Raw genomic sequence first — 27580 nt, 5'->3', positions numbered from 1 at the left:
TCCCAACTCTTACATTAAATGCATTCCAAGACGAGCAATTAACATTTTCATTGCTCTTGGGATATTAGAGGCTCCCTCCTTGGCAGTGGACCAATCATATTTATTAAAAAATAAAAACCAACCAATGGCATCTCTAAACTTTACATGTCCCCACAGCAGTCTCTTTTTAGGGGCACTCCCAAATGCTTGAGGAAAAGGATCTGTTTAACAGATGTGCATGCAAACAGGTTGCATTAAACTGAGCTTTCTATTGGGATTTCTAATAGCATTATGTATAAAAACTATAAACAGATATTTTGGTAGGAAAATCAGCAAGCTTTTTTTTCATTAGTAAGTTTGTCACAATATCTAGAAAACATGACTTTTTTGCATATTTGTTTAGTATTTATTTATATTGCAGGAGTATAGTTAATATAAAGTCAACAGTATGAATAAATACTCAAGTGCTAGTTTCAATACACAGTTGTGATGAGGGTCATGTCCGAAGAGCTTACAATCTATTTTCTGATGCTAATGCATTATATTAACGTCTTGCCCATGTGGCAAGACGTTAATATAATCTAAAGACCTGTGTGAATATGACATTTTGCCCACTTTTGTGCTCTCAAAATGAACCATGGCTACTGAAAATGCATTTATTTTTTACCAACTGAACATTATGGAGAATTCTCAGCCTATGGCAGTGCAGGCGAGCACCATTTTGGGACCCCCCCCCCCCCTTCCGCTTAGTGCCACAAGTTAAGTAACGGATATATAGAAAGAATCTGCCAAACATTTTATCGATATTGTTGTTGCACATTTATAAGGATAACAACCCAGAGCAGAGAGTATAAAAGGATCAACCCATGGCAAGGAAAATAAATATATATATATATATATATATATATCTTATTTTAAAAGGTAATGTCTGTATATATTTGAATTACAATATCTGTTAAAGTAAGTGCTCTGGTCCCTATAAACCAGAATGTAACCAGGTATACAATACCCTGATCCTAACTCTGGTATTGGCTATCGAGGAGATTAATATGCTAAATGGATTTTGATCTTCTTAAACAGACATCAGAAGTATCAGATTCACCCAACCTTGCAGCTCTTAACTTGTATATTCTTAAATGTTCCATGTCTGCATCGCTCATTAATGATTATATCTCTGCATAAACCCTCTCAGAGATGTAGCAGTAAAAAGTTCATATGCCTCCTCTAGATATTTTTATAGATCCCCAAGGAACAAGATAAATGAAAGTATCGCATGTGAGTCAGCCCATGATGCACAGTGGCTTCACATTAAACTGTATAGGAATATTCAGTTAATCAGATCAATGACTTGGAAATGGAAGCATAAAGCAATGAGAAAGTACAGTAGCCCTTCATTACTAACATGTCTAAAGATGGACATCATCTATAATAAGTCTATGTTAACCAGGATGGGCACAATGTATGAAATGAGAAAAACCAGGATGTATGGTGATTGCAAGAGAAAAACTTGGTGTGAGAGTCCCCAAATGTCTTGCACTGAAAACGCCTGGAAGTGGCTTGCACATCATTTCCCTACAAGTCAGATGAGGGGCAGCAGCAACAAGTATTACGGCTTTTCGAAAACCTGGAACTGAAAGCATTCCAAATTCCATCATCATAAGATGTAAAACAGGAATAACACGTGAATAAAAAGAGAAAGGAAGGAGGAAACCAAATAGCCCAAGCTTAAGCTCCTCCATCTCGGAAGCATTGGAAATTGCCCTTTCCTACATTTTTTGGCACTTACGGAATTCAAATGTTTTCACCATTTGGTTCTACCAATTTACACTAAAACCAGTGCAAATCTGTTTTTTGATGTTATGTCACCGCAAAAAGTCAGGATGCCATTATTAAAAAAAATCATAAGCATTGTTAGTTATTGAAACCATATAAAATGAAGCAAATTTTTATTAGAATGATTATTAGAATTATAATTGCTGCACCGAAATAAACATTTTTTTTTTTGCTTTTTTATATCCAGCAATTTGCCCCTGAAGATTTTCTAATTTGGCCCTAAATTAGACCCATGTGAAACAGTAGGAGAAGAAAGAAGTCTGCAGATGAAAGCTTTTCAATATGCTGAAAGGAGTTCTGCCTACATATGGGATAAAAGCTAATGCTTCCAAACACTTAATATGATTGGGTTGTTTATTTGCTTTAATGTCAACAATGTCTACTTATTCCATGTTTTGCAACAAAGAGAAGAACATTTCCATATGAACATGATTTGTTTTTATTAAGAACAGACTAGAAAAAAGGCTTTATTTGGTCTTTCACTTGTAATAACTTGATGAGACAGCCGGGATACCAGGATCAGAAGCACTGTAAAAGCTTGTATAGAAACATTAGTTCATGTATATAGATCCAAAACCAGGGGTGACTTGGCAGGCCAACTTAAAGGCGTTGTTCACCTTCAAACAACTAGTACAGATAGATCACCAGAAATAACGACTTTTTCCAATTCCTTTCTATTCACTGTTTTTCTAATATTGAAGTGCAAAGTTTCATTTTTCACCTTCTAAAGGAGCTCTGGGAGGGGGGTCGCTGACCCTCTAAACTGTTCTAAATGGATACATTTAGTTGATATATTTCTTATCTCTGTCCCTGCTGAGCAGAATCCCTGAGTTTCATTACAGACAGCTGTTAGAATTGATACAATAGTTGCTAATACTCGAGATGCTGCTGAGAAATGTATCAACTAAATGTTGCAAAATTGTAACAGTTTAGAGTCTGCACCTGAATTACTGAGCTGCCAGACTCAACACCAGAGACAAGGACATTCAACTTTACTTTAAACTTAGATTTTGGAAAAACAGTAAAACATATACAATGGAAAGTAATTAGCAGGTAGAAGGCAGTTCGGAAGAAGAGGCGATTAGTCACCCCGAATCTGCCCGTGTGCCCCTGCCTAAATGACACTGGTAAAGCAGTTACACATCATTAGGGAAATGTTTGTTATTGGTATAAACATGTTGACTCAAATCATGTACTTCTGAAAGCAGTGCCTCAGCTGTGATGTTTTCACATTGAGGATTAAGACTCAGATAAAAAAGAAAATTGGAAATGTGCTTGAGATACAAATGACTGGGATACTTACATGTTTTCTTTCTGTGGCTTTTAAGGATTTTGCAGTATAGTAAATCAGCTGTGTGCCACAAAGAACTGCCCAGTATTTTGTCCAGGATGCAACCTACAAATTAGCCAACACAAGGTAAATGCATATTTACCTCAAGAAAAATACATTAGGTTAGAGTTCTATTAAATTCAAAAGTATGCTTGAGATGGAAAAAAATATTTTGGAATGCTTAACACTTTGGAATGAGTAGATACATTTTATAGCTGCAAAACAGTTATAACCTGTGTGCCCTCTTACATTATACAGCACATAACATTTCTCTGTCCAGGAAATAATAGAAACAGTGATCTTTTTTTTTGGTCAACTTTTTATTTATCTTTTGTATTGCCGTAAACATAATTTACAATTGCCATTTGCCGCTTCCATCTGTTCAGTAATATCTTTTGGTTAACAGTCAGTCAGTCTGTGGGGGGTGGGGAGGTTTAAGTTGGGTAACTGAATATCCACCATCAATTACCCAAACATGCACATTCTCTGTTACATAAAATCCACCTGCCCTAACACCTTGCCTATCATGTAGAAAGAAAAGTTTAGCCAGCTACTTGTTCTAGTTATCCAGGGCCAACCAAATTTACTTGGGCAGTTCCTAGAGACATAAATTGCTTTAATATGGGTTAAGTAAATGTTGACAAGCTGCTTCCATGCCCCAAACAAGGGAGCTTGTGTGGCCTTCCACAAGCACAAAATGAGTTTCTTGGCAAAAAACAGCAGCTGTAGTAGTAATAGTCTGTTGTGTATTGAGGGCCAGTTCCTCTATAATCCCTAAGAGATTTGGCGTGTCGACATGCAGGAGGCCTAGGTGAGTGTGTAAAAAGTTCCAAATATCTTTCCAGAATATTTGTATTTGCATAACAGTGATTTTTAATTGCTAAATGGAATTCATTTTGGTGGCAACATTGGTTTAAACAGAACATGATAAGAGATAAGTTGATGAAGGAAGCAGAAATCTTACTGTTGGCTTTTTTCCTTCTTTTAGTACAGTTTTCCGGCGCAGAACCCCCTGTATAGCCACCTCTTCAGGACACAAATGAACAGCCAGATCTGTTGTCTCTGCAGAACTAGAAGGAAAGAAAACTCCCGATGACATTTATAACACTGTCTGAGACCACTTGTTGGCAATGAAATTCACTCTCAGCAAGTGATTTAGAGCATAAGCAGGGGGTTCAGATTATAAATTAATAAATCAGGAAAAAGCCTGTCTGGGACAGAAATGGAGATGGGCCTCTGATGCTTCTGTCACAGGCAGCTCATCAGCACAGGCAAATCATCAATAAAGCAACAAGCAAAGCCACAAGGGATTCAACTGAGATCTGTAGCAGCACAAAAGTGGTTTAAATTCTTTTAGTGATCTATATCAACTGTGCTCACTATTTCACCATATAACCACACACACATATATATATATATATATATATATATATATATATAGCCCTTTTTTGGAGACTTAAAGGTCCAATAATGGAGGCTTTTTATTTAGAATGTGGCTCTGGAAATTAATCTGATGATAAATCCACTTTTGAAGAGCTGGGGAATGCTCTGTTATCAATAACTTGATGGAGCACATGTACAGAGGCTAGAACTGTTTCAGCCAGTTGTAGAATGTCACTTTTTGATTAAAAACACAAGTTATTTTTGAATAGACTCAGTTGTGGTCTCTGCGGTGACATCATTGACAAACACTAAAACAGTGTTAAGAGAATTTAGAACTGGACATAATTCGAGATGTTCAATTTTATGCCGGACAAGTGACCCAGAACTGAATCTGCTCTCCAACAGGGAAACAGCCAAAGACTATTTAATTGTGCATAACATTTAAACCATAGTAAAAGTTAAATATTTTTTAGTATGTGCCATTAAAATAAATAAAAAAAAGAATGTGTTGGAAGTGGTAGGAGGAGTTACAAGGTTTTATTTGAGCTGAGGCTGAATGATGTAAACTTGCCTGGAGCTCTGCCGCTGAATGCAACGGAGACTGAAAGATGGCATCTTACTCCTGCCCATAGAAAGTTGGGCATAGTGAGTCCTACAAAGGAAGGGGGGCATTAAAAGCTCAACAAGCTCCCTTAATTTTTGTATTCTTGGTGAGGCAGAACAAGAGGAAAGGCAGGACTAAAGATGCAATGGGTTCTCTATGCCTGAGAAAAGGGATACGTATTTTCCATTGGGAAGCTATTATTTACCCAACAGTAGAACACGTTTCCCTAAGCGCTCAGGACAGTACCACTGACACAAATTCTAATCACTTATCCCAAATGTCTGTCCATGTTGTTAACAAACAATTACTTTAAAGGGGTTGTTCACCTTCAAACACTTTTTCCAATTCAGTTGGTTTTAGATTGTTCACCAGAAAGACTTTTTACAATTACTTTCCATTTTCTAATTGTGATCATTTTTCTAATATTGAAGTGGTAAGTTTCATTTTTCACTTTCAGCTCTGGGAGGGGGGGGTCACCGAATCTTTAACTGTCTTAAATTGATACATTTAGTTGATACATTTAGTGGATACATTTAGTTGATATGTGTCCCTGCTGATCAGAATCCCTGGGTTTCATTAAAGGAACAGTAACACCAAAAAATGTAAGTGTTTTAAAGTAATGAAAATATCATGTAGTGTTGCCCTGCACTGGTAAAACGGATCTGTTTGCTTCAGAAACACTACTATAGTTCACATAAACAAGCTGCTGGGGAGCAATGGCGGAAATTGAAAAACGGCTAAATGGCACAGGATAACTAATGGATAAAAGATAACACCATTAGACATACAGAGCTTATCTGCTATCTGCAGTGTAACCTGAGCATTTTCTCCTTTGAATGGCTGCCCCTATCGCTACACAGCAGCTTATTTATATAAACAATAGTAGTGTTTCTGAAGCAAACACACCAGTTTTACCAGTGCAGGGCAACACTGAATTATATTTTTATTACTTTGAAACACTTATGTTTTGACTTTACTGTTCCTTTAAAGGCAGCTGTTAGAATTGATACAACAGCTGCTAATATTCCACAGACACTGCTCAGAAATGTATCAACTAAATACAGCAAATTATAACAGTTCAGAATGCTTCTGGATCACTGAGCTGCCAGACTTAAACACCAGAAACAGGAACAATAAATTTTGGGAGAATGGTAAAAAAAATACAAGATAGAAAGCAATTGAAAAAAAAAGAATGACATGTCATGTGGGTGGGTGGCACTGCATGCCTAGATGTTCCTGACATGTCTCCTGATATATAGTAAGTGGGACACAAGGGGCCCACCAAAAAACCTTAGACCAGGGGCCCACCAAAAGTTTTTAGACCAGGGGCCCACCCTCAGTACTATTTTCTTCCTCTAATCACTCAACCTCTATTCTCCTAGTCTCTTTTATTTACATACTATAATCTATTATTCCACCTATTTAGCTTCTTTGTTCTCATAGAAATAGGGAATGGCCATGAAATAGGCCAAACGTTTAGCAGCACAAAGGTCCACTGACACCTGGGCCCACCGGGAGTTTTCCTGGTATCCCAGTGGGCCAGTCCGACACCGATAGTAAGGTTAGGCCATCTAGGGCTCATTCAGTTGTGCTAAATAAGTCTTAGCACTGATGATATCTAGTTTTTGTATTTAGAAAAAAACTAGAAATAAGAAAGTCTTTACACAGTCCTTTAAGTTCATCTTTATGATCTCCTCTCTAATATATGCCTATCTACATGCAGCATTGTGTCAGAATTGCCTGATTAGTGACAAGTGCATGCAAATTGTTAGGCCAGGCTGTATCTTATATGTGTATGAAATAAAATGTACCTTTCTTTACTATGCCTGGGCATGGGACCTGCAAATGCCTGCTGTAAATTTGTGGTATAAAGTAGCTCCTCAAGCTGTAGGTCTGGGGCATGTGCACGCAGAATAGGGATGCACCGAATCCTGGATTTGGTCAGGATTTGGCCTTTTTCAGCAGGATTCAGATTTGGCCGAATCCTTCTGCCCGGCCGAACCAAATCCTAATTTTGATATGCAAATTAAGGGTGGGGAGGGAAATCACATGACTTTTTGTCTCAAAACAAAAACATATGTAAATTAGGATTCGGTTCGGTATTCGGCCGAATATTTAACGAAGGATTCAGGGGTTCGGCTCAATCCTAGTGGGGATTTCAGTGGCGTGCGGCGCTGCCGGGGGCGGGCCCTGCTCCCCCAGTAGTTCCCCCACTGCTCCCATCAATGTGCTTGACCTGTCAATATAAATTTGACTTTAACTCATACAGAGGAAGACAGATCACCAAGAGGGGATACTGAAGATAAACTTTATTATTTATGAAATGTACAGAATTTTAAATGTATTCTACAGGTTAAGTTACCATTATCTGGAAACCTGTTATCCAGAAAGCTCTGACTTGCGGAAAGGTCATCTCCCATAGACTTAATTTTAAACAAATAATTCACATTTTTAAAGGGGGGGGTCTCCAACTCTTTTTTAATTGGAAAAAGTCTTGATTTTTGGTGAACAATCTGAACTGGAAAAGTGTTTACGGTGAACAACCCCTTTAAAGTAAGGAGATGCGTATTATAGATTGATCTGGAAAACACCAGGTCCTGATCATAACAGGGTTAATATCTGCATTTAAAAAAATCTAGGTTCCATGAGAAAAAAGCTTTTATCAAATTCTTATTTTCAAGATACTTCCCATTTAACTCCAGTGGCTTGTGGGATGCTGAAATATCACCATGAGGATTAAATAATATGTAGCAAATTGCCACACTAGTGTAACTCGTAGCACTCATTTAGCAGTCTGAATAAAAGATTAAAAATATAAGAAACCTAAGAATAGTAGGGCCACACAGAAAATACTGGCAGCCTTACAGGCGGGTCTACAGTCTCTGCACGGGCTCCAATATACTGGTGAAAAATAACATTGGTGTTTCAACACAGCGTTCAGCAGCTGCACTTCCCATGTAGCACACGTTCCAGCAGTGCATGAGATGCTCTAATGGAAAACACTCCTCTGCCCAAGCACAGAAGCATAAACTAGAACTTTAGGGAAGGAAATGTTTTTGTGAGAGTTAGGAGTGGCGTATGGATGTAAAATCATATAGCCGATGGCTATTAACCCCTTTATGTGCTTTTAAAATGTTATATTGAATTCTGCGATGCCTTAAGCAATAAAATATTTTTTTACTCTCTTCTATGAGTTTGTTAAAACATTAATAATGAAACTATAGAAAACTAAGGCATCTTCAACAATTTGCAAGAAAGGTGCAAAAGAATAATGTCATTGGTGCGCAGTTCTATACATATACTCTCCAGTGCCAGGCCAAGGATGAGGGCCCCAAGGCAAGGCCCTGTCCTGATTGCCCAAAAAAGGCCCCATCCCCATGTGTGTCTAGTACAACTGATCCTGGACAGATGGGCCTAAACTATGGGACGGCAGGTAGAAGAGGTATGTACCCAGCTTCCCCCCGTCAACCATTGCACCCTAGGCACGTGCCTCTTCTGCCTGCCCTTAGTTCCAGCCCTGGTACTCTCTCTATGTAATATACAAGGTCTATATGATTAAAGAATAACACTAATAACCTACAAGATATCCTGCAGCTGGGTCTAGACTTATTTCACAGGTAATGGTTCTACAAACAAGTGGCATTTGGATACTAGAAGACATAGAAGAGGCACAACTAACAGTTACTGAGCCAACAGCAACATTATTTTAGTCCTCCCAAGCCTTGGGAATAAGATATTTTTCATGAACATATACTGAACCTGCTTAGCTGTTAGTTTCCCATTCAGGACTATACTTGCCATATAGGCATTCAAAAGAATGTGCCTAGGACAGCAGCTTTAGGGGGGCCGCCTTTGAGTGCCTATAAGTTAAAGAAAAATAGTGTGCAGGGGCACCTGAACGTCTGCAATGCCCCCCCACCACCAAAAGTCACTGGATCTGTTGAACCCTGCTACAAGGTTTAGGTACAAATTATTACAGAAAAGAGGACAGAACCATGACACAACCCTAAGGCTACCCTGGTTATAAAGGGAAGCCAGGTACAAACTCAGATGTATGTATACTTAAGGAAACAGGCAGAAGAGGTAGGCAATAGCCACTGACCCACATCAATGCCAGTTTCATACTTTAAAGCTTCCTGAGTGTGTTAGAATGGGCCCTTTGGAATATGATGAATGTCTATAACAGCCAGAAAGTATTTTACAAAAAAAAAAAACATCCTTTTTGAGCTTAGCACCATTATTTTGGCAAACATAACTGGTTTCCCACTTCTGGTTACCTAATCAAAGGACTGTCATAAACTGAACTGTACTTTTTTCCAGTCAAAGCTGCTTCACAAAGCCCACAACACTTCTTATGGTTTATTATTTCTGTGAATGATAGGATTGTACCACATTTCTGAGAGAGGATGCTTAAGCTGTCATAGACAAATATAGTCTCTATAGCAACAGAAAAAAAGTCACACTAAAACACAAAACATTTCATATTAAAGTAATAATACATATTTTTTGGAAATATTCTATTTCATGTTCATGTCTAATTAGTAGGTAGTTTTCCTGTTACTAAGTATATGCAGATTTTATATATTTTAAAACTAAGGTGGACTTGCTTATTTTTGCTAAGATTTCTTCTTTGCAACTCTGGTGATTATTCCGGTTAAGGTCTGGACCTCTGTGTGTTATAAGGCTAATGGGACAGAGGGCACGTTATAGCTTGCTGAATACGCCATGCCATGTCCCATTGACTTGAATCGAAATACACAAGTAATTTTTAACTCAACACTCAATGGGAACCTAGAACTATAATGCTACTAGTAGGAGCAAGCAAATCTCATCCTCCAGCTATGCAAGAAAGATGTAGAATTTGTCTGGCCATTTGATGAAAACATGTTTATTAGCTGGATATATATATATATATATATATATATATATATATATATATATATAAATATAAATATATATATATATATATATATATATATATAAATATAAATATATATTGTTAGCACATACTGTAGAATAAACAACAGTGGTACTGGAAAATCTGGGCCTCAACTAAAACGCGTTGAAGAGACAGTAAGGGGGTTATTTACTAAAGTTTGTTCGGGATTTTTGGGGCAAATTTTTTTATTTTTTTTTAAACTCACTTTTTTTTGGGATTTATTAAAACCCGATGCTGCAACACCTGCCAGGATTGTATAGAAGTCAATGGGAGAGGTCCCTATCCTATTTGGAAGTTTCTGTGTTTTGCGCTGGAATTAACCCGAAAATGCAACTATTTTTTGCAAAAATCAAAAAAAATTGGGGTTTTCAGGAAAAAGTTCAAAAAGAATTGTGCGATTCGGTAAACAAAATCTGAAAAAAACCTTACAATTTGGGTTTTCCCTCGATTTTATTGAGTTTGCCCCCAATCCGATAAAATTGTGCTTTTTTAATAAATAAAGTTACATTGTGGGTTCTACTTTAGTTGGACTATTTTATTTTAAAAAATCTGAAAAAAAAAAAAAAAATAATAATCAGATTTTGACAAATAACCCCCTAAATGTAGTTATATGAAATCAAGGTAACAATTCCAGCAACACAGTCTAAATAAAAGTGAGGTACACTTAATAAAACTTCCAGAATCCCTCCACTAGAGAACTGCAGGAGGCTGCCAGGGTACTAACCAAGAATGCATATGTGTATTTGACAGGAACACACATAGGGGCATATTTATCAAGGGTCGAATTACGAGTTTATGGGAGTTTCTAAAAACTACCATAAACTCGAAATTCAGGGAAAAAAATGACCAATTGAAATTTTTTGAAAAAAAAATAAATCAAATTTTCTTACATTTGGGTGAATAGGATCGACCTGCAAACTCGATCAAATTCGTTTTGAGTATTTTCACCAAAAAAAAAAAATGTTTTGTTTCAAAAGTCCACCTAACTACTCAAAATTGATTGTAGGAGGTCCCCATAGGCTAAAACACCAATTCGGCAGGTTTTAGATGGAGAATAGTCAAATTCTTAAAGGGACATTACAAATGTCAATTTTTTTTTTTAACTAGAATAGAATTTGGACTATTCCCTAGTCAAATTACACTACAATAAACTCAAAATAAGAATTTAAAAATTAGAATTTTCAGTTCAACCCTTGATAAATCTGCCCCATAGACTAGAATGAACTGCTAGGTGATATCCTGATAAATGCTAACATAGGTACAGTTCAATATCTTCTTGATCCTGGTATGAAATATAATATTAAGCACAGACTAACAGCCAGACTTTGAATCTACAGTTCACTATAAGAAACACATTCAGCCTTTTAAACACAGCACTGCGCAATATGTTGGCGCTCTAAAAATACATGTTACAATAATAATAATAATAATAATAATACAGAAATAATATTGGAACTGCAGATTCAAAGATACAGATGCAGGAGGGAAAATCACCAGACACCAAACCTAAAAAGGATCATAAATGCAGAAACAGCTCTCAGAATATGGTGCCCCACAACTAAACAAGATAAATGATTAAGATCTTTGTCACACCCCATCACCAAGAAAGAACCATAGGAGTAGAAAGCAGCATGTTTATACCTGCTGGCCTTCACCGGGCCTCGATATCCATTCCATGACCCTCTTGTCATCGGACCCAGAGAATGGTACAACCTGTTCCTGTTGGATTCCATTATAGATCGAAGGTGTTACAAACACACACTACTCGTCACACATAAGCAGTTAGAATTGCAATCACTCTTATACTATGAGAACATTTGCAGTGTATTTTAGATCAATAAGTATTATTATAATTATGTATTTATATGATTATCATAGTATGTACCTAATTAAGAATGTTTAGTATCCCTTAAATTGGAATTAAAGTTAGACAGCATAGCTTATTTAGTGTAAAGATTATTACTTCTCTTATTATGTTCATGCAATTCTGTGCCAAGTCAGGCATGTTCTAGTGGACAAAAAGAAATTGCACTGTTATAATAGAGAATAAGGCAAATGACAAATGCGGCTGATTTTCAGCTTGTGTATAAACGCAGTCTAAGAATTAACCAATCCCCTAAAATCAGCTCATTTGTGTGTCTGCAGCCAGAGTCACTACCTACTCATGCCACAAAATCTGCTTCATGCATCTGCACCAAGGTCAATGCAGAGACTCTGGAGGCAGACACACAAGTGAGGGAATACCAGCAGAGGGGCCGTTTCTCAGTTTGCACTTATATGCAGGAGAAACAGCTATGTGTGTAAGTACCCCCCTAAGGGGTAGTTTTTAAAAGTAATCAAACTGGGGAGTCCAGAAAGATTCCTAGTAGTTTGATCTGAATTCATCAGCAATTTGCTGAATTTTAGAAAAGTGTTAACAAAAAAGGCACATTTATCAGTGCAGATAAGTCTGGCTTTGGGCTTCATTGGGTGTCAGTACTCATTAGGGCTTCATTGGGTGTCAGTACTCTTTAGAGCTTCATTGGGTGTCAGTACTCATCAGGGCTTCATTGGGTGTCAGTACTCTTTAGAGCTTCATTGGGTGTCAGTACTCATCAGGGCTTCATTGGGTGTCAGTACTCATTAGGGCTTCATTGGGTGTCAGTACTCTTTAGAGCTTCATTGGGTGTCAGTACTCATCAGGGCTTCATTGGGTGTCGGTACTCATTAGGGCTTCATTGGGTGTCGGTACTCATCAGGGCTTCATTGGGTGTCGGTACTCTTCAGGGCTTCATTGGGTGTCGGTACACATCACTGCTCAGCAACACTGCTTGAACATATTTCCCAACTAAAGAATGTTTTTTGTGGCTATGCACATTTATATTTAATAAAAAAAAATTCCAGTCCAATAAAGAATATTTATTGATAAAAAGAAAAGGCATGAATCTGTATAGTATAAGGGCTCCACTGCATTGCGCTTTCTCCCGTTCAGCCGCAGGAGTAGACGCACTCAATTATTGTCAAGGGGGCTGTTCTCACACATACGCATGTAAGCAATGAATGCAGGTGAAATGCAACATGCTGTGTCCCATCTGCGTTTGGCGCTTACATGCATCTGTGTGAGTACAGCCCCCTTGACAATAATTGAGTGCGTCTACTCTGCGCTCCCCTGTGACTGAATGGGAGAAAGCGCAATGCAGCCATGTGAGTCATATGATGTTTATATAGTGGATAATGTAACCTCTACTGTAATTTATAAAGATATTATTAGTCACCATTAAGTCATGTGACCATATAAAAGCACGAGGCCGCAGGGGTGGAGTGTGTGTGTACTAGTAGTCACAGAGGAGTCATGTGACCATATAAAAGCAGGAGTGGTGTGTTGTGTGTTTTAGCATGACATAACCAACTCCAATGCAAACACAATGCACCATACAAACCTGTGGTTGCTCAGTACAAAAAACTGAACAGGCCAACCTGACTGCATCATGTATGGCCAACAGAAAAAAAACATTTTCCAACCTAATGGAAGGCAAACAAATGAGGTCAAACACTGGCCATGTCAATATTATTTCTCACAAAAGGCTAAATAGGATTTAGACCTAAAATGAATAATTAAAATGAATATTAGGCACTCATTTTGGTAGCATGGCTTCTGTCTGAAGGACTGGCCATCATATATAACTGTTTAATGAGCTCATTACTTCTGCTGCTTAGCCTCAGTGGTGATTGGGTCATTAAAACAATGAATTCAATTCCCCGATTTGTCCCATAGAGTCAGATGTCATTTAATAAGAAAAAACATTTCTCACTGTTTATCACATGAAAACTCTATTGAAGTCTATGGGAAAATCTGGAGCTGAATAAGGAGAAACGTTTTTTCTCCTCAAATTAAATCTCGCCCATATGTTTTCACATGAGAAACCATAAAATAATCTTTTCATGCAACAGAATCTGGCCCAGTGTACCAAAATACTCCTGGCAGGCGAGGATCAAACCTTGACCATGAAAAGATAAAACTTTAACCCATGTTCAGCATGTGTTTAAAAAATTGTGCTTATTATTTAAATGGTTTTGTAATCTTGCACTAATAGAAGAGAGAAGAACCCCACTCCACCTGTAACGAACACAGCTCATTGGCTGACACCGTGTACAAGTCATATTTATTGTACTCATGTTGAACAAAGGTGTGTATAAATGTATACTGCTCCTGTACTGCAGGAAACTGACAAGAAACTCTATCCCAGAACATTTTTGGCAGTAAGACAGGAGTGACAGTTCATTTTTTTTCTCGAAAGTGTTCTTTTTGGAAATTAATACTCTGAAGGGTTATGTTAAAATTTGACAAGCAGAAATATGGAGGCAGGCATGACATATGAGGAACTTCATTAGATGCATCTTGATAAACATTTTAACATAGTATCAATTAGCTGTTCCAACATAACTTATAAGAATATAGTGCAACTTAAGGGCTCTTACAGACAAGCGTTTTTACCTGTGTGCCCCTGCGTTGTGCTTTCTTCTGTTCAGCCGCAGGCGATCACAGGAGTAGAAGCACTGAATTGTTGTCAATGGAGCTGTACTCACATAGACGCATGTAAGCGTCGAACGCAGGTAAAATGCAACATGCTTCGTCCCAACCTGCATTTGGTGCTTACATGCGTCTGTGTGAGTACAGCCCCATCGACAATAATTCAGTGCGTCTACTCCTGATCTCCTTTGCGGCTGAACGGAAGAAAGCACAATGCAGGGGAGTTTAGGTAAAAACACTCGTCTGTAAGAGCCCTTAGGGTTGCCCCTTACCCCTTTAAAACCAAACACATATGGAATCCACAGCCTGCATGGCTAATTAGCAATTCATTATGGCTGCACATAAATCAGTTCAGTCTGCATCTAAATTAATTGCTAATTAGCCATGCAGGCTGTGGATTCCATATGATTCCATATTCGGATTTAAAGGGGTGACATGGAAACCCTATGTAATTTTCTTGTGCATTTCAGCGTTTCTTGTGTATTTGGCTTGAGAAGAAGTCCCCCTTCTATCCTTGTGCACATTGTGTTACATATATTTGTTAAACCAATATTTATTCATAATATAATATATTCAGCAGTTCCATGGGTTCTTTAAAGTGAAATGTTGTGCAATAACATCCTAAACAAGCAGATAAACTGTTCCATTTGCAACACACAAAAGGCATAAAACAGTGGTACGTGGGTCAGTTTCTCCTCCTGGCAAATATACACCAGTGCCTTCTGTTATCTGTATGTTATCTGTATGTTATCTGTATGTATGCATGGGATCAGCCTGTAAGCGCATACAAACACAGAGAATTTTGACGTGTTTTAGATTCCGGAGGGCTGGCTTCAATTAAGCCTAGCTGTGTTTAATTAGCTGATTGAGTAACACTAGCTGAGTAACAAAACAAAGGCTGCTTTCCCACATTGCCGATATGGAATAGAGATTTTTTTCATTTAATTAATGTAGTTATAATTAACAAACCATGTTATGTGATTACTTTGTCTGGTTTTACATTTTGTTCAAAAATCAAAAACTATTCAGTGCACGAAATACGCAATAATAGAGTTAATCAAGAAGTACATTTTTTACCGTAGAAAATGAGAATGTAAAATACTATTTAAAATGGGGTATACTGTTTTAAAACCTTAAGAGATTTACAGCCTTAACATGAACAGAAAACATTACTAAATGTTAAGCAAGCAACACATACCTTTCAAAAGCTGGCCAAGGCATGTCCTCACTGAGCTCAGACCCATCACTGCTTCCTGCAAAACAAAACTGTGGTTTTAAATGCACTGTCTCTTATTATTACAACTGCTTAATGTAAATAAAATTGGAGTAATAGCTTTAATTTGCATGGAGTTGGGGGTGACAAGACTGGGACCGGTTTCCAGAATGTTCAGGACCTGTGGTTTTCCGGATAACCAATCTTTCCATAATTTGGATTTTCATACCTTAAATCTGCTAGAAAATCATGCAAACATTAAATAAACCCAATGGGCTGGTTTTGTTTCCAATGAGAATTAATTATATCTTAGTTTGGACAAGGTACTGTTTTATTATTACAGAAAAAGGGTAAACCATTTTTAAAAATCTGGTTCATTTGGATAAAATGGAGTCTATGGGAGACAACCTTCCATAATTTAGAGCTTTCTGGATAACAGATCCCATACATATATTATGATTTTAGGTTCAGATAGGTTAGATCTAAATTGAGGGCTCCACAGATTATTGCTGTTTCAACTGATTCAAATTCACTGGAAATAGTTTAAGATGAATTTAGTAGGTGGCAGTGCAGAGACTTGAAAACATGTTCAGAATAGTAGTTTCCTTCATGTCATAAACCATTGCCATAATGTTTCAGTTACTTGCATGATATCAAATGGATTGTTCACCTTAACTCACTTTTAATATGATGCAGAGAGGGCTATACTGAGACAATATGCAATTAGTTTTTTATTTGTGTGTTTTTTAGTTATTTTGCTTTTGCAGCTCTCTAGTTTGCAATCTTAGCAATCTTAGCAATCTTAGCAATCTGTTTGCTAGGGTCCACATTACCCTAGCAACCGTGCACTGATTTGAATAAGAGACTGGAATATGAGAGGGCTTGAATAGAAAGATGAGCAATAAAAAGTAGCAATAACAAAACATTCCTAGCCTTATTATAATAATCAAGTATTGCTAGAGACTTACAGAGCATTTGTTTTTAGATGGGGTCAGTGACCCCCATTGAAAGCTGGAAAGAGTCAGTCAGAAGAAAAATAATTTAAAAGAAAACTGATAAAAAATACAGTATACTAATAAAGTATGAAAAATAAATAATAAAGACTATTTGAAAAGTTGCTTAGAATGGACCATTCTATAACATATTAAAAGGAGGAGAATTAAAAGATTAACCTCTTTAAGGGTCTATGACGGATAAAAATAGTCACGACCAATGTTCCCTCTAAGATGTTAATTTGAGCCCCTGTATTTAGAGGCCGAAAGTAGCAACTGTAGCAGCAGTGATAATGTGCTGTTCATGCAATCTCCCACTTAAACCACACTAGACAATTAGTTATCTGCGTATGCCCACAGCACTATTCTTTTCTGTAAGGACCACCATCTTCTGTTAGGGCTAATTTGTTAGTCCTGGACTGTTAAAAGACTTTCACTGCTAGAAGTATTTCATTGCATTTGCAGAGACTGAGCTTATAAAATGTTCAGCCTCAACAAATTCATTGCAATACTTTTCACTGGGATATAAGTGGCCATTGTGATAGAGTGTAGATTTTAAGCCTATGGTGTATTATCAGGTAGTCTATTGGAATCATTCTATACTTGCAAACTTCATCACTCTGGGGAGGGAGTGACCACTATCAGTACAAAATGCTGACTGGACGCAATTTGAGGAGTTTTACTGCACTGATGTGTTTCTAGATCAACTTTATTGACCGATAACTCCCAACTCATGACAAACATAAAATTCTCTATTCAACTACACCTTTCAAAACAATCTGAACTGTGCCCAGTATTAGGATCTGTTCATGTCAGCCCTGATCTGGAAATAAACTGCTGAAGCAGGGATACCTGTATTTATGTAGCACGATGGAATTAGAAAAACTCTTTGAATGACAAATCTCTTACATATGCTTCAGCCAATTGCTTCCTAAGCTTACCTATTGATATCCCACTTGAAAGAGTGGAGCTTTCAGCTTGCCCTCGTGTTGGTGTGTGGGGTTCCATTACACTGTCATCTAGAAGGTGGCGTGGCCCAGCATTAGGGAAGGTTGCACTTTTAAATTCAGCCGAGTTCATTTTATGTATGAAGCTAAAGGTAAAAATGAATACAACGGAGCCATTTAAATATCACTCTAGCGCACTTTTGGCACATATCAAGAAAGCCACAATATATATTTATATTATATATATATATATATATATATATATATATATATATATATATATATATATTCATTCAAATGGGCAGAACCCTGCTGATATTGTGTTCCCTAGGTGCACGGTAAACGGTTCAAATACTTCAATATATATATATATATATATATATATATATATATATATATATATATATATATATATCCAAAAGGTAAGGTGCACACTGGGAACTTTTGCTTAATTTAAAATGTAAATTTTATTAAATACATATTAAAATGGGTCAACGTTTCGGTCTGTTCCGGAGACATTTCTCAAGATAGAACACAAAACTCAAAGAAAACTTCACATATCCAATATAGCTCTTGTTAGAGTGTGCATTACATCATACAACAAATTAGTCTTGCCTGTCATTACATGATGCTTTATTTAGAATGTGTAGCCTGACAAATTATATTCTGATTAGTCATTAGTTGACTATGCTGTGAACAGATATTAGTTGTACACATATCCTGGTCAGGCAGCTAGTTGAACACTGGCTTCTCGGTAACTTGACTCAAATTTGAAAATGCAAGGTGTGTTTCAAGTTTGGTTTGGAACTAGACCAAATCATTGTGGAAGAATCAGTATTCAACTGAATCCAAAAAAAAAGCTTTGCCGTCACCCAGAACTTTGGAATGAACAATGTGATTCTCGGGCTGCACTTCTCAGTAGATTTCATTATCATGTTGCCTATAATGCAAGGGTATAAGCATTACAACTGTAATAAAACATGGGAATATGTAAAAGAAACGCATACATATAGAAACGGATCCGCACACACTCAAGTTAATGCAGTCGGGGAGTATCCCCTTTTATTTAGCCATCAAACATTCTATAGGTGTGCGGTAAGAAAAATTACATTGAATATGTAAAAGAAATACATTGTTTGGAATTGGTACTGACTTGTATCCCAGACTGTGACACTTGCGGTGCCCATGGGGGATCAGATTTCGTGGAGAGGGAGGTGTTGGTGGTAGCAATACTCCTTCCACTGGAATGTTTTTCCGCAAGCTTGTAGGTGAAGCCCCAACTTCTGGACCTAAGAAGCAAAGCAAAATGCCTTATGGACATCAACAAGAACATACCACACGATGCAGTTCTAACCATGGATTCAAAAAGTTGTAGAAAAACAAGATACATTCTTAAAAAATGGTGGTACATTAGTACATTAATTTCTAAAAAAACAAAACAAAAAAAAATCACTCTTTCACAATGACATTGCTTTACAATTAGTTGAGGCAGCAGCCTGGGTCCAGCACTCTGGGCCAAAAAAAACTACATTTACTCATATTTTAAGATCAATTACTTTACCACTATGTTCTTATCAACTATTTTCTTCTATTTTGGATAATATTTATGTCACAATCACAAATTGTAACATAAATCATATTGCCTGCAGGTGGCTTGCAAATATTGCCTGAAGCGTCAAACTCACTATAAGAAATTCTAAGCAATTCCCACAAAAATTAGAATAGGTTCCAATGAAAACAATGGAGAACTTGTCCAAAAAGCACTCACACACCCTGGCCTTCACCGGAAATGATCCCCTGGTGCACAGCAAATGGAGGAAACGGTGACCACTCTATCCAATGGCAGCAAAAATTCACCGGCACACAGGTGCAAGCAGGTTATACCTTGCTTAAGGTTTATTGCAGCATGCAACGTTTCGGTTTTACCCCCTTTATCAAGCATGCTTGATAAAGGGGGTAACCCGGAAAGGTTGCATGCTGCAATAAACCTTAAGCAAGGTATAACCTGCTTGCACCTGTGTGCCGGTGAATTTTTGCTGCCATCAGATGAAAACAATGGCACAGCTAAGGATAAGCAAGGATAAAATTCAAGTTAAAAATGGTCAGCATTTTATTTGAGTCTCATTAGTTGGGATGGGTTGCAGAAGCCCACATCATTTGATAAGATGTGGTTGACAGCAATTGTTGTTCAGCAAGGCCCAGTCCTGGCAACTGCCCAAGCAAAAGTTATTTTAGCTTTGGCACACAGGGGTCTTCATAATACCTGCCAACTTTAGCAACAAAGTTAGAAAGACGATAATCTATTCCTAAGCTTACCAACTAAGTCTTCTTTTGAAGCTGCTGTACGAGGTGTGCTGGTCCCAGGTTCAATTTTTAATGAAAGCCTGCACAGTAAACAGCATGCAAAATAAATTAAGTCCAACAACACACGCTTGATAAAATGCCAATTTCCATTATTTCTATATTCATCTAGAAAAAAAAATTACATTAGTTCCACATGTCTACAGGTCTGAAAGGCAATTTAAATCCTGGGTAAACTGCAGAAGGAAACAATGTGACTGCACAATAAATGATAACAGACAGATAAGAATCAGTAGAATATGAAAAGAAAGATAAAAGGACAAGGAAAGGTTTGGATCCAATTAAGGGTGATGTGTGTGGAAATGCCTCATATAAAGGATTGTTTTTAGGCCAAAATGCAATCAGATGTCTTTTGTGTGCTTAGGAATATAATTCACATATTTCCAATTAAACACTGAGAAAGAACTGTGTATTAAAAGGCTAGAAACATAAAAGATGGAGGACATTACAAACTGTTAAAGGGGATGCTAAATTAAAACAAAGTAGTGACCTCTCATCCAGCCAAGCCTCCAATGCCCATAATGCCTTTCACAATTCTGTTAACAGAACATGTAGGACATTGTGGGAACTAGAGTGCTGGTTGATGAAGGGGCACTTAGTCAGAAACAGCAGTGCTGAGCATAGAAAGTACAGAAACTACTTTAAATAACCTTTAAATATATCAATAACATTACAAGCTTTGCTAAACCACATCGCATTTCTGACTCATGAATGGATTCTTTTTCTTTCTTCCAAAAAATGTTAACTCAGGGGAGGTGATGCCTTTGTCTGCACTTGAGCATATCTTGTTTTGATTTCACAACATCTATCATGTTTATGGCTGTACAGTGCTCCATCAGGGGCTAGAATTGCTTAACTTACAGTTACTTAACTATTAAAGTAACCCTCCTCAACACAAATGTGCAGGTTTATACTCCCCGACCCCCCACCCACGGTAATGCAGAACTCTAATTAGCAGTGTATGTCTCTTTAGAGAGCAGTGATAACCATAAGCTCTGCTTTTTGCCTACATGTTGTCGATTCACTGCTTAATGTGTTTGGCCACTGCAGCAATAACATTCACACAGATTGTATACAAATATAATTTGTTGCTCATTTTATTAATATTTTTTGCCTTCTAAGAGAATGTATAAGGTTGTTTCTTTGAAGACACTGGTGCAGAAGTAAAATTCCATGCAGGTTGATATTCGCTTAACATAATTTGACTCAAACATATTACATTAAATATATTAGACCCACTATGGGAAAAACAGTACATTCCTAGGATGTGCTTATTGTTTTTATTTTATGTAACTTTGACATAAGGTTATGTTTGTTGGCAAACTGTGATGCAGTCCACAAATATTTGCTGTAGTGGAAAGATTTGCCTTTGCTGAAAAAGATCTGAACTCAATTTTATAGGTATTTGCAAATAAACATTCTTTGTGCACTGAAAACTATTTTAAGTGTTGTTAGAACATGAGCAAGAGTGAGTAGGTGCATAACTTATACAGGACAAAGCTAATAAAAAAGTGCATCTGGGAACACAGAAGGGTAAAGAGGGATTGGATTATCATACCATTCTGTCTGAAGTAGAATTTGTATCATGAATACTGAGTAATTTAGCAGTAGTAGCAAATGCCGAACAAGAATCTCTCTATGATTAGCTTTATATGTTTTTTATGACAATTTTACTTAAAAAGAAAACTGTATATGTGTTAAAAAGCATGTGTCTTTTAAAAATAAGAATGAAACACAGCATAAAATAATACCTTAAAGGTTCAACTTCAAAAACTTTTTTTTTTTTTTTTAAGTTCTTTTGTTTTCAGATTGTTCACCAGAAATGAATACTTTTTTCCCCCAGTCATTTTCCATTTTCTATTTTTTACCGTTTTTTCCAAAATGAAAGTTTTATGTCCGTTTCTGGTATTTCAGTCTGGCAGCTCAGTAATCCAGGTGCAGATTCTGAACTGTTACAATTTGCTACATTTAGTTGATAAAATTAGACGATATAATTCTCAGCAGTATCTGTGGAATATTAGCAAGTATTGTATCAATTCTAACAGCTGCCTTTAATGAAACTCGGGGATTTCTATCAATTTAGACCAGTTACAGAGTCCGAGACCCCCTTCCCACAGTTGCTTTAGAAAGACATCAGAAAGTGAAAAACAAAACTTTACACTTCAATATTAGAAAAACTGTCAATAGAAAAAAGAAGGTAATTGAAAGTCTTTATTTTTGGTGAACTATGAAAATTGAACTGATAAATGTGTTGGCAAGTGAACAACCCTATTAATGGGGGGTACAAAAAATGCAAACATCGCAGACTTAAAAAATAGGGAGGATCTTTATTATATTTTTGCAGATGATACTAAATTGTGCAGAACTATAGGTTCCATGCAGGATGCTGCCACTTTGCAGATTGATTTGACTAATTTAGAAAACTGGGCAGCAAACTGGAAAATGAGGTTCAATGTTGATAAATGCAAGGTTATGCACTTTGGCAGATATAATATAAATGCAAATTATACACTAAATGGCAGTGTGTTGGGAGTTTCCTTAATTGAGAAGGATCTGGGGATTTTTTGTAGATAACAAGTTGTCTAATTCCGGTCAGTGTCATTCTGTGGTTACTAAAGCAAATAAAGTTCTGTCTTGCATAAAAAAGGGCATTAACTCAAGGGATGAAAACATAATTATGCCTCTTTATGTTGGGGTTGTTTTCTCTGGAAAAAAAGACGCTTGGAGGGGACATGATTACACTTTACAAGTACATTAGAGGACATTATAGACAAATAAAAGGGGACCTTTTGACCCATAAAGTGGATCACCGTACCAGAGGCCACCCCTTCAGAATAGAACTTTCATTTGAAGCAACGTAGGTGGTTCTTCACAGTGAGGACAGTGAGGTTGTGGAACTGCCAAGTGATGTTGTGAAGGCTGATTCTGATAATGCTTTTAAGAATGGCTTGGATCATTTTTTGGACAAGCATAACATCCAAGGCTATAGTGATACTAAAACCTACTATTAATATAGATATTGGTTTATATAGTTTCAGTGGAGTTCATTTGGAAGGGCTAAACTTGATAGATTTATGTAGGTGCAAGTATGGTTAACTGTTAACTATATCTCTTGTTCACCTTTATTCATCCATTTCCAGCGTTAAACTCATGTTACTGTTTGTTGTAGCTACTTTTTTTGCTGTAAGAAGATCAGCAGCCACACAGAAAGGTTGTCTATAAGTGCTTTCTGCACTAGAAAAGCTGAATTTACAAGTTTAGAAACCAGAAATTTGGCTCTAACTAGGAGCAACCTTTTGCCAACCCTCGAAATTTTGGTGCTGCCATCTGAACGGAGTTGCTCAATTTGCCTCATGGCAGCGACATTCTTATACGGGCTGTACCCAGGCTCAGCTTTCACTAATATCACTGAAATAATTTCATAGAGGTTTCACTTTAAATGAGTAACTGCCATAGGAAATATACTGCAGTAATCCTACAGGTGCACACTAAAAAATCCTTAATTTCTTATTTATTTGGATCAACAGAATAAAACCGACAGAGCAAAAACAACAATGATGGAATGGCTGGAAAAAAAAACATTCTACTCTCATCTGGAACTAATACAGTTCTGGCTACTAGGCCTGGCTTAAACCACTGGTCAAGATTTAAAGGAGAAACAATTGTATTGTGTTAACCATAATTGTATTTTGTTTTTATAAATAAAGAACATGTATTTATAATATTTAATAGAGTTGAGCTAACTTTAGTTTTACGCTCGATTCCAAATGAACACATTAGGTTATGCAAAATATATTTAACCCAGGAGTGCCCATACTTTACTAATGAGATGTCTACTTTTAGTGATGTTGTCCCATTATGATCTACATCTACATGATCTACATCCATAAAAGCAATGTTAGCATTCTGTTCCATGGAAAATATTACTTAAAAATGATATTGATTTATGGGAAAATGTATATTGCTATATTTAGCAAACAACTATTTCTTATGTAGCCTTAACATTATAAATATCTGAATGAAACAGGAGGGTAATTTAGACAAGCTGTTTGTTGACAGTGTCTTGAGATCTACTGATCACCAGCTAATGGTTAACTGGTAGATCCCAATCTACCTTTTGGGCACCCCTGCCCTAACGCCTACTCTACCAACTCAACACAACACAATTACATACATACCCACCCCACTCTGACATTACTGCAGAGGAATAGGAGCACATAATATGAGGACAGAATATGACATGAATATGAGATAGACGTGATCAGAGCAGTGGTTTAGTAAAACAACTGCTTTCTCCTCCGTTTTGCTCACAAGTGATCCAAGCAGATGATTCCAACACCCATGCAGCATCATCTTATGTTCCCTGTAAACAATAACAGAGTAGTTTTCTCCTGCAACCTTGACTGTCACTGTTGAGTCCATTATGCGAAGAAATTATCTGTGTGCTGGTAATGTAATTATCTACTTCACAAGGACAAGAAATGCAGTAGCTTCAGTTTCCTCAAAGTCCCTTTTTATCTTTAGAAATAACAAAAGCGATACATTTTTTTGATTAAAACAAAAGTATTCCCTGTGCTCGTGTTGAATAAGGGGGTAGACTGCTCTTTTAACTATCTCAGGAATCATCCAAATCAAACAGCAACAGCCTTTACCAGATGTTGAACTCCCTTCTACGAATATTTTTAAAATCAAAAAATCCAAATCTTAATATCAACCATATTTACAGTAATATTTTAATATATGCATTACCAGGAAGTCTGTTTTCTCTAAAAGGATGAAGGACTGGTTTAAAAGCAAATCATATCATATCCGTAGCAATATTTACCAATTAGGCACAGAGGCCCTGTGCATAAGGCAGCAGTTTTAAGGGGGCGGCCCTCAGGTGCCTGAATGGGTAAAGATCCTTCAATAGAGCAGAGGAGAAGTGGTTCTAATAACTTCAATATCAGTGCATGCACTTTATTACAAAAACAAAGCTAATTTTTTTTAAAAAAATATTGATTTAGATAAAATGAAGTCCATGTGAGACAACTATCCCGTAATTTGGAGCTTTCTGGGTAATGGTTTCCGGATAATGGATCCCATACCTACACTGTCTTTGATGGACTTTCCAGCACAATTATGCTCTTCTGGTACGAAAAAAAATCCCTACAAGCCAATAGAACCTCTGGAAGAGATACAGAGGGCATGGGTTTAAATATATACTGAAAATCTTCACAATTGCACTGCTAAAATAGTCTGCAAAGCTTAAATTGATGCAACTGGAGGATTCTCTCATGAATGTAAAGTTGTAGAAATAAGAGTTATAGGAGATTAAAAAAAAATTATGAAATTGGATTGACTAAGATTTCAGATCAGTTTTATTTGAAGTATCAGTTTCTGTCAAAGACATGACCATTTCTGGGTGATACCAATTGTTTGAACATTAGTATATATACAAGTGTGGAGTACTATGGATAAAGAAAATAGAACTCTACTTACTTGTAATTGTCATCCTCAACAAATTTCTGAAGCTCCTCAATGTACCGCACCGAGTTCAGATATTTTTGGACATGAGACAGGACAGGGATGTCTAAGAAACAGAAAAGAATTACAAACTTAGACACTGCAAATCATATGGCGTTAAAAGGCCATCTAACAGAAAATGCTCTTTTTTAGCCTTTACAGACAGCCACCATCAATATTATAACACCGCTTTCACTGCACACCCACCATATTCACAGGATGTTTGGAGGTCAGAGATTATCCGAAGAATGTTGTTCATCAGGTTTGATCTCTGCTCACTTTCTAGGATACTGCCAGTAGATGGGTATGCAGAATCTATATACGTGAGATCTGAAAGGTAAATACCTGGAAAAAAGAGAGAAGCTTGCATGTTTAAAAGTATTTTACCAGGAATAAATTACAGTGTGAATTAATGACACTAGCAGATGAGAGAAGCCATTCTTAGAGAAAAAAAGAAAACATTTTTGCTTAGTCACATTAAAAAAGAAGCAAACAAACAAACAATTTGCCATTTCAAAGATGGCCTTCACCCTCGAGATATTGAAGAAAATAAAAAACAAACAAAGTCATGCTCTTCTCTTATGGCCAGGACGAAGAAGAGGTGATTTGTCGCCAGGCAGCTAAATCTCCCCAAATCTTAGTGTGTGCACTTACCCTTAACTAAAAGGACTTCCTTTAGGCCCCTTACCCATGGTATTTTTTTGTGTCTGAGATGCATTTGAAGTTTCAGTGCATCAAAGTGCATGAACTAATTAATTCCATATTATTCAGGCGGGTTGTGCCCATGATCATTCAGATCAGCATTTTAGCACATCTGCGTTTTATTGCATGTTTCAAAACACAACTGCTTGCATTTTAATGTGTTTGAACCAGTTTCAAAATACATTACAATAAGAACACACAAAAACACATCCTTGTGTCTAAAATTGTTTTAAAAAAATATTTAAACTTAAATATGTGTTTTGAGATACATTTCAATAGCTGCATATTGAATTGTCTGTGAGCTCTTAAGTTGGCCATACATAGGTTTATATAAGCTGTTGACACAGCCCCACCAGCTTATTGGTCTGTTTATGGGGTGTTTGGAACTGCCAGACAATTATCTGGCCAAAAAATGGGACTGATATCTATTGGCAAGTTCAAAAATCCTCTGCAGATTTAGGCAGTCCTTGTTGGACAGATCCCTATAAGCCCACAATATGTTGGCGCTCTAAAAATACATAATAATAATAGTAGTAGTAATAATAATAATAATAATCATAATATGATCTGTTTGTCGGTCCCTTGGCCAATTATACCATCTGCCCGATATGTCCCCATGCATGGGGAGCCAAATTGGGACAATATCCAATTATTTGGTGGCTTTGCTAAACAAGGGTTAACTTTACGGGGCAGATTTTCTAAGCTCGAGTGAATGATTCGAAGTTCGAATGTCGAAGTAAATTTTTGGGTACTTCGACCATCGAATAGGCTAAATTCGACCATTTAACTTCGATTCGAACGATTCAAAGTAAAAATCGCTTGACTATTTGACCATTTGATAATCGAAGTACTGTCTCTATAAAAAAAACTTCGACTTCATAGTTCGCCAAATTAAAGCTACCGAAGTGCAATGCTAGCCTATGGGGACCTTCCAGAGAACTTTTCTAAGTTTTTTTTTTTGGTTGAATAGAAATCCTTTGATCGATCGCTTATAAATTGTTCGAATTGTTCGATTCAAACTATTTAATCGTTTCGATCGAACGATTTTTATTCAACCGCAGGATTGCCAAATTTATTGAAAAAACTTTGAATTCGATATTCGAATTCGAAGTTTTTTAATTGGATGGTCGAATTCCGAAGTTTTTTGTACTTCGAAATTCGACCCTTGATAAATCTGCCCCTACATGCATGGCCAGGTGACAAGGGTAAACATATCTTTACACAAAGATATTAAATAAGGAATCCCTAAAATTAATGAGAGTGTACAAAAAGATGGCCATGA

The 27580-nt window shown here is 36.9% G+C and overlaps 1 protein-coding gene across 4 annotated transcripts in view; it reads right to left on the bottom strand.

The window, feature by feature from the left end:
* Nucleotides 1–27580, bottom strand: part of LOC108715629 (ras-specific guanine nucleotide-releasing factor RalGPS2) — a 117487-nt gene that overhangs the window by 13864 nt on the left and 76043 nt on the right. For 2 of the 4 annotated variants that reach the window (XM_041561506.1, XM_041561507.1), the window contains exons 9-18: nt 25804–25941; nt 25573–25663; nt 20047–20114; nt 18884–19019; nt 17725–17876; nt 15777–15831; nt 11710–11787; nt 5097–5177; nt 4107–4212; nt 3116–3208 (exon numbers count right to left, since the gene is read on the bottom strand). In XM_041561506.1, coding sequence (XP_041417440.1) covers nt 3116–3208; nt 4107–4212; nt 5097–5177; nt 11710–11787; nt 15777–15831; nt 17725–17876; nt 18884–19019; nt 20047–20114; nt 25573–25663; nt 25804–25941 — 998 coding nt within the window. The remainder of the gene's footprint in view (nt 1–3115; nt 3209–4106; nt 4213–5096; nt 5178–11709; nt 11788–15776; nt 15832–17724; nt 17877–18883; nt 19020–20046; nt 20115–25572; nt 25664–25803; nt 25942–27580) is intronic. The other 2 variants (XM_018260958.2, XM_018260959.2) reach the window with 2 other exon arrangements.

The sequence above is a fragment of the Xenopus laevis genome, chromosome 4S (genome assembly GCF_017654675.1).
Source record: "Xenopus laevis strain J_2021 chromosome 4S, Xenopus_laevis_v10.1, whole genome shotgun sequence".
NCBI classification, from domain to species: Eukaryota; Metazoa; Chordata; class Amphibia; order Anura; family Pipidae; genus Xenopus; species Xenopus laevis.
This window is presented reverse-complemented; position numbering and strand designations above follow the sequence as displayed.